Source organism: Momordica charantia (genome assembly GCF_013281855.1).
Source record: "Momordica charantia cultivar OHB3-1 chromosome 2 unlocalized genomic scaffold, Mcharantia_2.0 BLBB01000002.1, whole genome shotgun sequence".
Classification (NCBI taxonomy): domain Eukaryota; kingdom Viridiplantae; phylum Streptophyta; class Magnoliopsida; order Cucurbitales; family Cucurbitaceae; genus Momordica; species Momordica charantia.
This window is the reverse complement of record NW_028275160.1, coordinates 3,771,297-3,787,314: the sequence shown is the minus strand read 5'-3', so window position 1 is coordinate 3,787,314 and position 16,018 is coordinate 3,771,297. Positions and strand designations below refer to the sequence as shown.

The 16,018-nt window shown below is 30.7% G+C and overlaps 1 protein-coding gene and 1 long non-coding RNA gene across 2 annotated transcripts; one reads left to right on the top strand and one right to left on the bottom strand.

Annotated features, from left to right (window-relative positions):
• The first annotated feature begins 8,405 nt into the window (after window positions 1-8,405).
• LOC111011080 (cellulose synthase-like protein H1) lies at window positions 8,406-12,480 on the top strand. Its single transcript, XM_022284700.2, is given in 12 exon segments — window positions 8,406-8,784; window positions 8,887-9,217; window positions 9,309-9,437; window positions 9,942-9,975; window positions 9,978-10,016; window positions 10,019-10,053; window positions 10,143-10,358; window positions 10,474-10,591; window positions 10,684-10,859; window positions 11,504-11,854; window positions 11,926-12,174; window positions 12,176-12,480. Coding segments are annotated over 12 exon segments (2,214 nt in total). The 5' UTR covers window positions 8,406-8,527; the 3' UTR covers window positions 12,455-12,480.
• Window positions 11,374-13,254, bottom strand: LOC148212667 (uncharacterized). The gene is made up of 2 exons (XR_015789382.1): window positions 12,767-13,254; window positions 11,374-11,849 (listed from the first exon to the last, which is right to left on the bottom strand). It is a non-coding gene; the product is annotated as an uncharacterized LOC148212667 (long non-coding RNA).
• Window positions 13,255-16,018: the final 2,764 nt, after the last annotated feature.

Below are 16,018 nucleotides of genomic sequence, written 5' to 3'. Positions count from 1 at the left end.
CTAGGATGGCTTAAATTGGATGCATCTAAGGAGAGAAATACCATAATTCTATTTAGTTGAATATCAAGTAAACATCAACAACTACTAGTACACTTACTCAATTTGTAAAATTCATTGAACTCTGAGCTTTATACTATATAGTTGAGCTAATAATAATTAATGTGAGAGTATCAACAATTTAGTATAAAATACAATTTTTTTTATTTCTCTTATGTTTCAAAGATTATTATTTATTTCGTTGGAATTAATTTTAATTTTATTATTTGATTGATATTATATCTATAAAGATGAGAGAGAGTCAAAGAAAGAGCACTAAAATAATCATGAACTATCTTATAAGTCAGTCATTTCTAATCTTCATCATATACATCCATATCATACATATACATTTGCAATTGCCATTCTAATTTTTAAAATAAATTAACAAACAAGAATTGAAATTTGATATTTATGCAATCCATATTATAATATTTATCTTAGTACAACAATCCATATTACAAGATCAACTACATGGTACGAAAGTAAAATTTTAATATTTTTCTAGCGGTACCACTTTAATAATAAGTTGTGCTAATTTACTAAATTAGTTAAAATAATTGAAATTCACATGCTATAAAAATAACAATTTTAAAATTTAAGAATTGGGTCATTTTATCAATAACAACTAAGAAAATTTGGTCACTTTTTGCCTTTTTTAAGTAATCAGGTTTACGTATAGATCATAATTAATTTGAAATAAGTAAAAGACATTGTTCAAACCATAATTCATACCCATCAAACCTTCTAGAAACCTTCCATTAGTTATTTAAGCTATAGAAAGGACTTAATTGGAGGATCTGTATCCTCTAAGTGAAGCAATCATGATAAATATTGGCTGAGGACACTCCAAAAAAAAAAAAAAAAAGACTACTCAAATAAGAAGCACCAAAATCTTTTGCTTTCATTTGGGATTGTGTGCAAAGAAACAATAAAAAAAAAAACTCACTTTAAATTACGAAAAGAAAATGGATCAATCAGAAGAGGAGAGAAGAAGAAAAAAAGGTCGAGCATCCATTTATTTCGTGCTGTCTGTCACCAAACTTAAGTTTTCCATTTGACGTTTAACACCTTTCAGTAATCTAATCAATTACCATCATTAATTAGTTACACCAAAAAAAACAAAAAACAAAATTCCACTAATTCCACCTTTATAAAAATTAAAAAAAAAATTGTTGTGAACATAGTTCAAATTACTTGATTTTCTTATTATTGAAAGTTCTAAGTAACCACTTAGTCATTATACTTTCAATTTGTAATAATTTAATCTCTCAAATTTAGTATGTAATAATTTAGTTATTGTAGTTTAAAATTTATAATGGTGTAGTCCCAATAGTAAAAAATATTGTTAAATTTTAATGGAGTTTCTTATATATATATAGATACGAGGGACCAAATATGTTTATAAAGTACGAATACTTAATCGTTACATAATAGAAATCAATACTTATTTTAATGAAATTTTTTCGGATTAAATTGTTACAATTTTTAACGATGGACAAATTATATAAAAATTAGGGAAGGGATTCAAACTCACAACCTCTTAATTGAAGTTATATGCTAATTACCACTGAATTATACTTGCTTTGACAATTATATAAGAAATATGGAGGCAAAAATTTTAACATGCTAAAACGAAGTATCTTGAACCATGCTCAAGTTTAACAAAAGTATATTGACTTATATTTTGACGCACATTTATTAAATACTATATCAATTATCAAATTTTGGAATAAATAGTCTAAGATTTTCTTTTTCTAACGTGTATTAGCAAAGAGAAAAATAATAAGTTTTGAAGGTTTGGAGACTAATGTAAATTTTAAAAGTATAAAGATCGTAAATATGACTATTATTATTATTTTTAAATGGGGACAAAATGGCTTGTTGCGAACTGGCGCAACTGAAATCCTGAAAAGGTCATTTCCCAAAAAAGTAATTTTGAAAAGGTAAATGAATACTCGGCCGACTTTTGGTGGCTGTCGGTGGCGCTTCTTCTCTTTGAGATTAATTTAATTTAACAAATTAAATTATTTTAAATCAATTCTCCGAAAAAAAATTATTTTAAATTCATAGGTTAATTTTTTTTTTCTATTTTTGTGTTGAAATTGTAAGTTATAGAATTTTAGTCATTTTGATGTGTGCTCGCTTATAATTTTAAAAAGTTTCCAAATGCAGTTTTCTTAATTTTAATTTGGTTTTTATAATATTTTATGTATCAATTTAGTCCTATAATTTAGAACATTATTTAATTTGACAGTATAAATAAAGATGCCTCTATTAAATTTCATTTTTTTTATAGTTTAGCGTTAAATTAATCAAACTATAGCAAATTAAAATGAAAAAAAAATTGGCTATTCGAATGGTTAAAAAACAATATATAGATGATTTGTGGAGTTTAATAAAACTATCCGATGAAATTAAAATTCTTAAAATTAAGGAGTCCTCGTTGAAACAAAATTTGAAGTTAAACCATAAAGATAAAATTGAAAATTTTAAAACTAAACCATAGGTAGCAAATTTAACAAGAACTATAGAATCAATCAGTAAAACTGAGAGTGGAAAGCATGGCAAAGTAATACTTGCAAAATGAAAATACTAATGCTTCGCTTGCAAGACTGTTAATGGCGGCAAGGCAAGGCTTCCCTCACACGCAAGTCACGTGCCTCGTCTCTCCCTCTTTGTTTTTTGTTTTTGTTTTCGTTTTCTTTATAGTAATAAATTATTATTATAATAATAATTATTATTTCTTTTGAGCAAAAGAAAAAAGAAAAAAAGTAAAGGTAGGAAGCGAACCATCCGGAAAGTGACAAGTGCAAGATGAGAGCTTTTATTGGTTGTGCTGAAAAGCCACGTAACCAGGTTTATTATATTTGAATGGGCATGGAGTTGCCACGGTGGCCGCGCGTTCGGTGCAAGCTAAGATTATACAAATGGGTGGGGCTTCTAACGACACTTTTGGATAAAAAGGAGAAAATATTAATTAATTTATTATTATTAAGTTTGGCAGTTCCGCCGTGGATTTTGTCTTCCAGATAACATGGCTCATATCAAATAGGGTACACTCGCTCCACATGTATATCTAGTTTTTTTTTTTTTTTTTTTTGGTATTTCCCTAACTCATATATGATAGTACGTCTCTACCATTGATCATTTAGAATTTATAGCTTGATCATTCCTAGATCTGTTCCTATCTCGACTCATTGATCAAGCTCTTCCTAAACTTATATGTAATTGCATGTCTCTGATTTTTCAATTTGGCGATAAGCTCAAACAGTCACAAAACGTCTCCCAAATTATGATAATGGTTGTTTTAGCTATACAATTAAGAGTGTTTATGAAAATACAACATTTAGCTCTCTACTAATAAGATGCATCTCAGGTAATTAACTCAAATACACTGAGGTTCTCTTCTATCTGGTGTAAAGTGTGAAGTGTAGACTTTTGTATATTTTTTTGAAAAATTAAAAGAAAAAAGACATTTAGCATAATTTGTATAATTCTTGATGGGCAATAGTGGAACATTAAGGCAGAGCCGAGCCCAAAACAAGAGGCTGAGCAGTTGAAATGTTGAAGGCCCATAGCGTGTGAAGCCCACTGTTGTTAACTATTGGATCGTCCATTCATGTTGGGCCCTCCTTTCCAATGTGGGGGTGAATAACTCCTCTTCCAGAATTTACTAAAATCTCCCTCAGTTATATGCAATAATACATGCCTTCAATACTTTTTCCTGTAATCGAGGCTTGTACATAGCTTTGCTGTAATGATAAATATAGTACACAAAACGAGATTTTATAAATACAACATTTTAAAATATTCCTAAGGCATCTATCTCTGATCAAGAGGTAGTTCGAACCGCACCCCTAAAAAAAAATATATCGTTAATTATGAAATTTATTTTCAAAACAATACCCCTCTTACAAAATTATTCTAAAAATAATGTTCCAAAAACTTCTCTAAAAAATCAGAAGCATTTTGTCTTTTGACAGTCAATATTTTCAAGAGATGACGTACTACATGACCATCACCTTGTATTGTAGTCTCTTTATCCATATAACTTATATGAACCAATAATAGTTAGTTGGTGGAGCTGTCAGAGTCCTCTCCTTAATTTTTGGGTTCAAATTTTCATAATGGAGCTTTTTTTTTCTTTTTTAACCAATAGAATGCTGTATTATTATTTATCATTTTAAACAAATTTAAATAAATCTTTCTTATTAAAATTGATTTATTTTCTAAAATAAATACTTCATCTTTTTAAATATAAATACCATACTAAAAGATATTCTTTTCTTTTCAAAAACTGTTACTCATTAAAATTTATCTTCTATTATAAAATAAAACAATTATAATTCTTAAAAAAACAAAAGAATTAGTACTAAAATTTAATAGTAATTACTTTATAATTTTTTTATGACTAATAGAAATGTGGAGTAGAGATATGTTTATGAGCCGTTTAAAAAATCGTTCCATATGTGCAATATTATTTCTTAATTTTTGCTATAAAAATAATCTTCTGATCTTTCTTTCAAACTAGAGCGATGGTTTTCCTTAAATAAAAAATGAAAAAAGAAGTTAAGATTTTTTATATTTAATAAGAAAATTATTGGATTGCCAAATATAACTCAGCATTAATTTGACAGGTATTTTCAAGTAAGAAGTTGTGAGTTCGATCGTCCACTCTGGTAGTCACAAAAAAATTATTGGATTTTTCTTCGTTAACATTCAAGAATAAATCTGAGCATTAGAGTTCATATTTTTAGAATGGGATAAATTTGTACCTCAATCTACCTGAGATTTTGGGTTACTCCACATTGCCCTAAGGGAGAATTTTTTATATTTATTTTAATTTTTAGATTTATACAACAGCAAACAATTTTAACAACCTCATTAAAAATGCCAACTAGCCACTACGATATTCCCGTAGGTAATTACAACTTAGGGTCAATATCATCGCCAAATTTTTGTTTTAAATTAAATAGTCTCGGTCCTATAGTAATTTGATACGTAACAAACGACAAAAATTTAAAAGTATATATAAAAGAAAAGATACGTCACAAATGACGCTATAAATCTAAATTTAACTTTAAAAAGTTATTTAATGTCCGACAGTACGATAAAAACAAAACCACAAAATGACAGAAAACTAGAAAACAAAAAACGGATCGGAAGAGAAATGCAATTAAAACTACTCAAGAAACATATCTCATTAATAAGAAAAGTCAGCGGAGCGAAAAGGGTTTTTCATCGGAAATGAAAACTATTAGCCCCACACCAGGTTTGTGAATAAGTGATTGTCTGATAATGAGCAAGGAATGTCCGTCTTTCTGCTAAACAAATTGATATTTCGCCAAAAAAAAAGGAAGTGATTGATAATAAGAAGAAAAAGACTCGTGAGTTGAATAAACAAACATTAATAAAAAAAACAACCTTATGGTTATCATTAGACCCAGATATTAAATTTTCATTTATATTTCATCATATTCTTATATATATGTTCATTATTCGATATTGATATAGGATAAATCAATATTTCTATAACATGACTAAAAAAGATCAACAAAATGTCAACAAAGTATTATTAATGTAGACATAATGTCAATATTAATAATTTTTAACTTATTTAAAACGAGTGAAATGTGTTTGTTTAAATATTAGTTATGACTTTTCTTATAATTTTTTTTAAAACATCAACATTTTATTGATATTTTTATGAAATTAAAACCTCTATGTTTTTATATATTTAAAACTTTGATCATACAACAATTCATATTTGAAGCCACCAAATTTATCTTTTTCCTCACCAATTACCCAAGTAAAAATCATCCATCTTCTTATATTTTTTACTCTCCAAATCTAAATTTTCAATTGGTATTATGTCTTAAAGCTGCGAGTGTACATCGGGATTGTGAGAGTTGTTTGACCCTGAACGAGTGAGAAGGGTCATAGTGGTTCAATCATGAACCAGTAAAAAATATCCATGTAATTTAGATCCTGAACCTGTAAAAGAATTGGTAGAATGTTTACTCTTGAGCTCAAAAAATGATACTCGATGGATTTTGTTGTCACCCACAAGAAAGCTAGTGCACTAAAATACTCCAAAAGAAATTTAGAAGGTGGAGTGAGAATTTTCAAACAACTTTAAAATTCTCGTTTTTTCTCTTTGTACTTTAAGTAATTAATTTGGTTGATTAGATTGCAAATTGCGAATCTTGTTAGAAGAGTCAATACTTTTGGTATAATTTTCGTTCACGCCTTGTATTAGCCATCCATCCTTTGACGATTGGGAAAATAATGTTTCACGACTTTAGTCAAACTTATCATTTAATATAATCCAATCAATGTCGTTTAATACAAAGCCAAGATGTCTAACCCCTAAAAAATAAAGATATAATAAATAAATAAAAACAAAAACAAGGGAAAAAATAGAAAACAAGACAAAAAAAGCCGAGAGATGTCTACAAGCCTAAAACACTTGCTAACATTAGTACAATGTATACATTTAATCATGAAATATATAATAGAATATCAGTTTAGTTGAATGAAATATTAAACCTCTCATTCTCATAAGGAAAAAAAAAAAGTTACTAAAGCAGTATGTCTTTATCTCGTTTGAAAATTGCTCATCAGTTTTTCCAATTTATGATTAGTCAGACTCGGGTCTCTTGTCCTATGTGGTGCTCGAGGATTGGCCCACGTGTCTTCAATAATTTATGCCCATTAAAACTAAGATGAAGATGAAAAAGTGATTCGGCCATCTCTTTTATCAATGTAATTTTTATTTTTCTCTCTTCCAACTTTATTGTCTCTAAAATTTCAATTTTTATCTTGTACTTTTTCTCCCACTAAAATTTTTATTTTTTTCTGTTATCTCTCTAAAATTTATTTTTATATTTCGATAACAAAATTTCTTGTAAATTAGACTACTCAGCTCAAGCTCAAAGAATAGTGAATGCATTTTCCGTCATGTCACAATTCTGTTATAGATTCTATTTTTTAAATAACTAACAAATATTTTTATTAACTATTTTACTAAATTATGAATAACATATTAAATATTTTTAAAACTAATTATTTATATTAGGAAATAATAACTTTTAACTAAAACAGATAAAAAATTGTAGGTAAAATATATTTGGTCCTGAATTTAAAGTTAATCTCTATTTAATCCCTAAGTTTTAGAAAACGACAATTTGACCTCCGAAGTTTAGACAATTTTTAGATCATTGACGATATTTATTATTTCCTTCCCTTCTACTAGGTTGCTCCATTTCTTCTCGAAATCTCTTAATACGTTTCCAAAAACTCAAATTGGACCCCGAAGACCTGCCATTTCCAAAATTGCATACTGATCTTTGTTTTGTCTTTTTTTTTTTTTTTGGATTCGCATTAAAGATTTCTTAATTATTCGTCGTCAAAAGGCTTTGATCTTCTTTAGATTAGTTGCTCCAAATCTTTTCATTGAGTAGTTATGAGGAAAGGGAGAGAGTCTGCAGCGGTGGTGGCGCGTGAAGGGAATTCGAGAAGAAGGATAGCGTGAAGGCGTCGTCGTAGGAGAACGTGATGTGGGAATTAGGGTTGAAGGATGACAGAGTGAGACTGAAGAGGGAGGAGAGGGCCGTGATGTGCCGTTTAACGGGAGCAGTTTGAGATGGGATTTGAAATTGGGAGTTCTGTGAGAAAACAAGATAAAATTTGCTCCTTGGTCCGAACTTGAATCTTTACAACTCCGAGCAGAAGAAGGGAGCCAGGGAAGAGAGAGAATGGAAAAAATTACAATATTGTCTAATCATTTAAAGATGGTCTAACTTATCAATTTCAGGTCAACATTCTGATACAAGATCTCCCACCAAATAAGGATTTGTAAACCTCTCCAAGTCTCATAATCGAAAAATGAGGTGGAGATCGAGATAAGATATTTCTGGGAGGACTAAGATTGGATGGAGACATTTGGACTCATACCCAACACCACGATTGTCATCCTAGTTGTGTATATTTTTCTCTCTCTAGCATATATTTTTAATTTTCTAATTTTTTTAAAATATAAAATGTTTTTTTTTTAATTTTCTAACTTTTTTAAAATATAAAATCTTACAAAACATGCTGAGGATTCCTAAACCTCTCGACCTTGATTCTCGACCTTGATTCTCGAAAAATGGGGTGGAGATCAAGATAAAAAATTTCTGAGAGGACCCAGATTGGATGGAGACATTTGGACTTCCACCCAACACCCAACACGATTGTCATCCTTATTTTGTATATTTTTCTTTAGTTACAAAATTCATTTATGACTTTTGTTTGTCGGGAGAGGAAAACTGAAAAATCATAAAATAGAAATTTAAAATAGAAATCGTTTTATATAAAAGGTGATCTTTTTTCGAACGCTGCCACTGCCACCACTCAAAAACTCAGCTTTTAAATATCGACACCCATCACTAGAATCCATACATATCAATACAAAAGCTTCTTCTCCTCAATTCTCTCTATTTCCCAAATGGCCAAATCTGACCCACTGTATGAAAAAGCAGCCATTAGAAGGCATGCCCAAAGAGCATTGGATCTTACCATCTTCTTCCTCTTGCTTTCTCTTGTGGGTTATCGCCTCCTGTTTCTCTGGAGCCATGGCTTCTCCTATCTCCAAACCATCGCCTTTCTCTGCGAGTCATGGTTCTTCTTCGTCTGGCTTCTCGCCATCATCACCAAGTGGAATCCCGTGGACTACAAAACTTACCCTCATCGCCTCCTCAAACGGTAATTAAACCCACAATTATTTTTTCATTTAATTTGTACCCACATCAGAGCAAATGGGAAAATTTTAAAAGTTTTAATCTTGAGGGTTAAAATGATATATAGTGAGGTGGAGCTTCCGGCAGTGGACATATTTGTGACGACGGCGGATCCGGTGCTGGAACCGCCGATAATAACGGTGAATACGGTGCTGTCTTTGATGGCGATGGATTATCCGGCGAATAAGCTGGCTTGCTATGTTTCCGACGACGGGTGTTCTCCGGTGACGTTCTATTGTCTGAGAGAAGCACTAAAATTTGCGAAGATTTGGGTTCTGTTTTGCAAAAGGTATGAGGTTGAAGTTCGTGCTCCGTTCAGATACTTCTTGAATGGCTTAAAACTGCCCCATCATCTGGAAAAGCCAGCAGAATTCAAAAAAGAGTGGAAAATGATGAAGGTAAGTGACAGTGACGACTGACGCAGCCATTTTTTTTTGTTTGTTGGCTTACTGGTTTTTGTTTGATTATGTAATTTAATGATAAACGAAGGAGGAATATGAGCTGTTGGAAGGCAAAATCGAGGAAGCAGAAGAAACCATAAATGGTTCACGTGAGTTTGGAGAGGAATTGGCTGATTTCTTCAATATTGACACCAAAAATCATCCCACCATAATAAAGGTACTTCAACTTCACCACATAAGGAAAGTACGAAATAAATAAAGCTAATTTAGCTGATTTTTAAACATGCTTGGTTGAAAGTTAAAATTAAATTTTGTTTTAATTTGGTCTTTTTTGTATAGTGCCTTGTAATTTTTCAATATACTCCCAAAAACTTGGGTAAATCATTAAAAGATCCCCTACCATTTCTAGTGTTGGTTTTTCTCATGTGACCCCTTCTCCTTTCCCCTACTAGAAAATGATAATGATTGATATTTATAATCTAACTGCCAAATTTTAAAATTATTATAGAGGGCTAAAAGTAATTATAATTCTTTTTATAGGGTGTTTGGTTACAAGTAAAAATTAGTTTGAGACAATTAAATTGAAAAGGTAATTTGTTGATTAGAAATGATTTTATGGTAATTTGACATTTGGAGAATAACTTCTAGATGTAATACAATTAATACAAAGAATGTGGTTAAAATTGTTTTGTCACCCATAATTTATTACTCTTATTTGCAGATACTATGGGAGAATAAAAAAAGTGCTTCAGAGCTACACATTTCATTTATCTATCCAGAGAGAAGAGCCTAAAACATCTCATCACTACAAAGCGGGTGCTATGAACGTTCTGGTAATTTAAAATATGCTTTATAAATATATACCAAAATTTAATCGTAAAAGTTTAAAAACCATGTCAAATTTATATAATTTAATGTGTAGACAAGAGTGTCGGGATTATTAACAAATGCTCCATACCTGCTCAACGTGGATTGTGACATGTTTGCTAATAATCCTCGAGTGGTTAAGCATGCAATGTGCGTATTCTTCAACTCGGAAGTTGACTTTAAAGAGATAGGATTTGTGCAATCTCCCCAATGTTTTTACGATGGAATGAAAGATGACATTTATGGAAATCAACTTGTGGTCATATACGAGGTAATTATTTACGATTTAATATACATGTGAGAGTTGTATTAATATTTTTTAGTCCAACAAAAATGAATTCAAACATTAGAAAGAGGGTAATGTGTGTGTTTGTTGGTGATGCTAGTACGTCGCACGTGGGATCACGGGACTTCAAGGACCTTTGTACAGTGGTACTGGCTGTTTCCACAGACGAAAAATTATATATGGCCAATCACCTCACCACAGTACAAATATTATCAATGGTAACTTTACAATTGTTTTATTTTTTGGGATCTTATTCCCAATTAATATAATCTCATGAATATTTGTTTATTCATTTATTTATAATCTGTAGAAAAAACTTCTGAGAAAGAATTGCTCAAGTCGTTTGGATATTCACAAGCTTTCATTGTGTCAGCAACTTGTGCTTTCAATGAAAATGCGCACCTCAAATCCCTTTTGGACAATGTTGAAGCAGCAAATCAGGTGGCTCGATGTGGCTACGAGAATGGGACTTGTTGGGGTTCCAAGGTTTTTCCTAAATTATTTCTAATTCTATTTCAGTTTGATTCTGAGCTAACTATCAAGATTAGTGATTTTTTAGGGTTGGTTTGTAAATGTTTTAGCTTTTTGTTTCTGTTCTTTTCTTTTTAGTAGGAAAAAAATTGAATTGTAGGCTCCCAACCTCCATAGATTTAAAATCATTAAACAATATTTGTATTTATGTTTTGTTACAAATTAGAAATGTTTTTGTTGTTTTTAAAATTTACATATTGAAAACCAAAACAATAAATAGTTAATTTAGAAACGAGAAATAAGAAACGGAAATATTAGTGCTAGTTTGGTAATATTTTCCTTCGTTGTTTCTAATTTCCAATTTTTATTACTAAACATAGCAACTAATTATGTTTCTTTTTCTTCAATTTTTCAAAACATTGTCAAAATTGTATAGATTTTTTGGAAACAATGAAAGCAAATTTCTTTTTTCTTGTTTTTATTTCCAATTTGGTACAAAATATTAATATTAATATTGTTTGATCATGGGTGTAGGAATCATACAATTCTATTTTTCTATATTAGAAGTGAATAAACAAAAAAAAAAGGGTAAAAGTCATCAAAGTCCTAAATAAACAGAGCCCAAATGATTGTTTTAATGGTGTTGGATTGAATTGTAGGTAGGGTGGATCTATGGATCTACCACGGAGGACATCCAAACAGGATTGATGATTCAAAAAAAAGGGTGGAGATCTATTTACATTGCCTTAGATCCACCAGCCTTCTTAGGTTGTGCACCATCACAACTTCCTAATTCCCTCACACAACAAAAGCGATGGGCCACAGGATTGCTTGAAATTTTATTCAGTAAAAACTGCCCTGTTTTTGCCACTTTGTTTGGAAAGCTCCAATTCAAGCAGTGTGCAGCTTATCTTTGGCTCCTTACTTGGGGCCTTCGTTCCATTCCAGAGCTTTGCTATGCGGCGCTGCCAGCCTATTGTCTCATCACAAACTCTCATTTCCTCCCTAATGTAAGTACAAATCAAATCACGTTTATATATATTTTCTAAAAGACTTATATTCATGTGAGTTTTTCCTACAGGTGCAAGAGCCAACAATCTACATCCCAATTTCCCTCTTCATCGTTTACAACTTCCAACAATTGCTGCAATACTACGAAACAGGTCAATCAATAAGAGCGTGGTGGAACAATCAGAGAATGGGAAGGATAAACACAATGTGTGCATGGTTTTTTGGAGTAGTGAACGTGATTCTTAAGTTTCTGGGTATAGCAGAAACTGTGTTTGAAGTAACAAAGAAAGAGACATCTTCTTCCAAAGATGATGGAAAGACCGGGACATTTCACATTCGATGAATCTCCGATATTTGTGATGGGCACAACCATTTTGTTGGTGCACGTTATTGCGTTGCTTATCAGTTTGATAGGGGAGAAGGCGAGGAGTGGAGTGCTGGAGATGATATGTAGTTTGTGGTTGGTTTTATGCTTTTGGCCGTTTTTGAAGGGTATGTTTTGTAAAGGAAGTTATGGACTTCCATTGTCCACTATCTACAAGTCAGTTATCATGGCATCTGTGTTCGTGCATTTATGCCACAGAACAACAATGAATTAACCAAGACTTTACGGTCTTGTTTCTTACACCATGTTTGTTTCCTTTAAAAATAAAGCTTTCTACTTTTTGTCATTTGATAAAGTTAAAACCAAGCATATAGATCTATCATATTTTGTATAGTTTAACGGTCATAAAAATTTAGTTTAGTTTGGATTGAAATGAGTTTGAATTTTGGAAGGGAACAAGTCCACAAGTAGAGGGTGTACTAGACATCTTAACAATGATTAAATTACTTTAGCCGAGAGACACAACCGGCTAGGGATTATTATCAAAGATTCGAAAGGACAAGTTATAGCGGTTGAAACTAAATACCTGGATCATGCCGGTGGATGTTGTTGAAGCTTTAGCCGCGGAGGGGGGTCTGAAGCTAGCAATGAATTATGGAATTTCTCCGATCCAAGTCGAGATGGATTCTCTGTGAATTTTCAATCTTTTTCAGCGTAATGAAGAAGATTTATCAGAGGTCGAGATGATTCTTCACAAGGATAAGAAATGAATAGCAAATCAGCTCCATACAACTTACAATTTTACAAAACGAGAAGGAAATGAGACTGCTCATTTTTTGGCCAGGTGGGGGTTGCCAAAGAAGGATAACACCATCTGGGTGGAAGAAGGCCCTTTGGAATTATCGACCATTTTGGAGAGAGATTTATTTTGGGTGTTTTTCTTTACTTTAGCGAATTCAGACATCATAAATGAGCCTGAGCCGATATGGGCACCACTCACCTAGTCCCAATTACAACAAATTCAATCTATAAAGTTTTGAGTTTTCCAAAATTAAAATATCTGGAAGGTGACTACACCACATCAGTCACCCATTTTTATCAAAAAAATAAAAGAAAAGAAAAAACGTCAGTCATTAATTGTGGCACAGTATCGGTCCAATTCAGAGTCCAATTGCCAAAAAATGGCCCATCGTTGTCAGTTTCATGTGGAAGAAAATGGACTCCAAATAGTGAATTCGTACTCTTCTACATCGGACGGCAAAAAGAGATAGATATCAATAAATATTACATTTTAAAATAAGCAATTTTGTTGAAACTATTAGTTTTGAAAAAATTACCGATGCAAAAAGAAACGAGATGTCTACTTTTTAGATACGAAATTATCCCTCCAAATCATTTTAAAATAAATATATTATTTTTCATCTTTTTAGAAAAATCTTATATACATTTTTTCTATAAGATAATTTAAATATTTTGAGAATCTTTATCTATATTTTCTAGTCCAAATATTTTTCTAACTATTTTTTTTTTGAGATTTATACTAAAAATTTAAGGAAATATATTCATTAAATTAAATTTTAAAACAAAATTTAAACAAGAAAAATTATTGAAAATCATACTAAAAAACTCTTAAAGAATATAATTAACATTGATAAATAAAATATAATTAGAAATAAAAATATGATTAACAAATGATCAAATAGGGTAAACAGAGTAACAAATCCCTCGATTTGTCCATGAATAAAAACTATTTCTTACTTGTGGCATGTCAAATACCTACATGTCCAACAAAATGACAATTTAATGAAGCATCAACTTTTTATTAATAATATATTAGGAGTAAATTTTTGCCAACATAAATTTAATGGTTCTTTGTGGGTTGGAAGACAAAATCTCTCTATCGTATTTTGTTTGTTGTACTTTTGAGAATTTTAAAAAATCAAACAATAAATTAAAAGAAAAACAGAAAAGATTAGAAATCATATATTTAGCCTTAAAAAAAGAGTAATATTTACAAGTTTACCTACTATCCGGTTATGTAAATATCCCAGTGTGATGCTAGAGTGGGAAAGCATCTAGAAGAGAGAGAGGATATATTTTTTCTTTCTTTTTTTCAACAATAAATAGTTGTAAAAAATTTAATAATAGATACCCACAGCCTGTTTAATTGATAATAATTAAATCCGATCTCTATATTCACTGTTATTGAAAAATCGATGGTTCATTATTTTTTAAAATGATTATTTTTGTCAAAGCAAGCATAGTTCAACGGTAGTTGACAAATACCTTCAACAAAGAAGTTGTGACTTCAAATCCTCGTTCCTCAACATGTTGTACTAAAAAATAAAAAGATTATTTGTTTTTGTATTTCTCTATCTTATTTATAAAAAGTTTAATGGTAGTCTATTCTCTAACATTATTCAATGAAAAATTATGCTACTTTCTTTTATTCGATGTTTGACACTATCGTCTCAAATTGCTATGACTCTTTCACAGGACACGTAGATTAGATGATGGTCACTTTGAATGGAAGGTCTCACATGAATGATTCCATTTTTTTTTTTTATTTTGTGAAGTTTCGAATTTCAACCATTGATTTTTTGTTTTTTTTTTTGTTTCAGTAGTTATTTTCTTCAAAAGAGAGAAAAGAAACATTCAATGGTTGAGTTTAATTTCTAAATTCTATTAAAGTGTTTGAGATTACTTGTAAGTTTTAACAAAATATATATATATATATATAATAACAAATGCTTTATTTAAATCTTTAATTTTAATTTGTCAAGGGTTTACAAAATTTGAACTAAAAATAAGGAATCATTTATTAAAATAGAAAATAGACTCCTTAATCTTAATCAAAGAAATTAAGTATAAAAATCTCTCATAGGTTCACTAATTACTCAAGTAAGTCTCTTTTATCCCAAGTACATAAATGATCTATTTAGAAATCATAATTACGTAAAATGAGGGAAAAGTATAGAATTTACACTTCTTGTCATGAAACAATCCCTAATTAGATGGTACCCATAACACAAATGACTAGTATATCCTTAATATTCATCTCAATATTAAATAATTATTAAAATTTATAATTAGTAAATTGGGAGGTGAAATCCGCTAATGATACCTTCCAAAATTAAAAAATCCCAAAACTCCAAAAACCTATCCATTTTTTAAATCCACCAATTTCTTCTTCCTAGTTTTTATTTTCTTCCTTCGACCGTCCGTTCCTCTCTTCTTCGACGGTCTGTTCCTCTTCTTCGACCATCCGTTCCTCTTCTCCGATCGTTTGCCTTCCTCTCCAGCTAGCTCCGCTTTTCTTTGTCGCAAGAGCATTTCATCTCCGACCACCTTCGAAAAGAGATTTTTGTCGGTTCTTATTCTTCGGGCATTTCTGCCTGCCTTCGTCTTTGGCCAATGTCTGCCTGTCTTCATCTCCGGCCGGCTCCATTTTTCTCAGTCGCTAGAGCAGTTCATCTTCAGATTGGAAGGTTTGCATTCCAACGAATGTTTTCAATTTCCGATTTGGTGTGAAATATTGTATATATGAGGATATATAGTATAGTGATTTGATTATGATATATCTTATAATTCAACTTGTATATATGCAGATATGCATATATATACTATAGTGATTTTGAATGTATATATGCAGATACGTAAGTGGATATATACTATGATTTTGAATATGCGGATATATGTTTATTGAGACTTCAAAAGATTCTTATGTGATTTTGAATTGTGTTTGAAGATTGGACCAATGTGCGAGTGAATTAATGGAAAATCAATTTGAATGAGTAATTTAAGGTTTTGAAGCAGTGAATTAAGAAATTTGTATTGA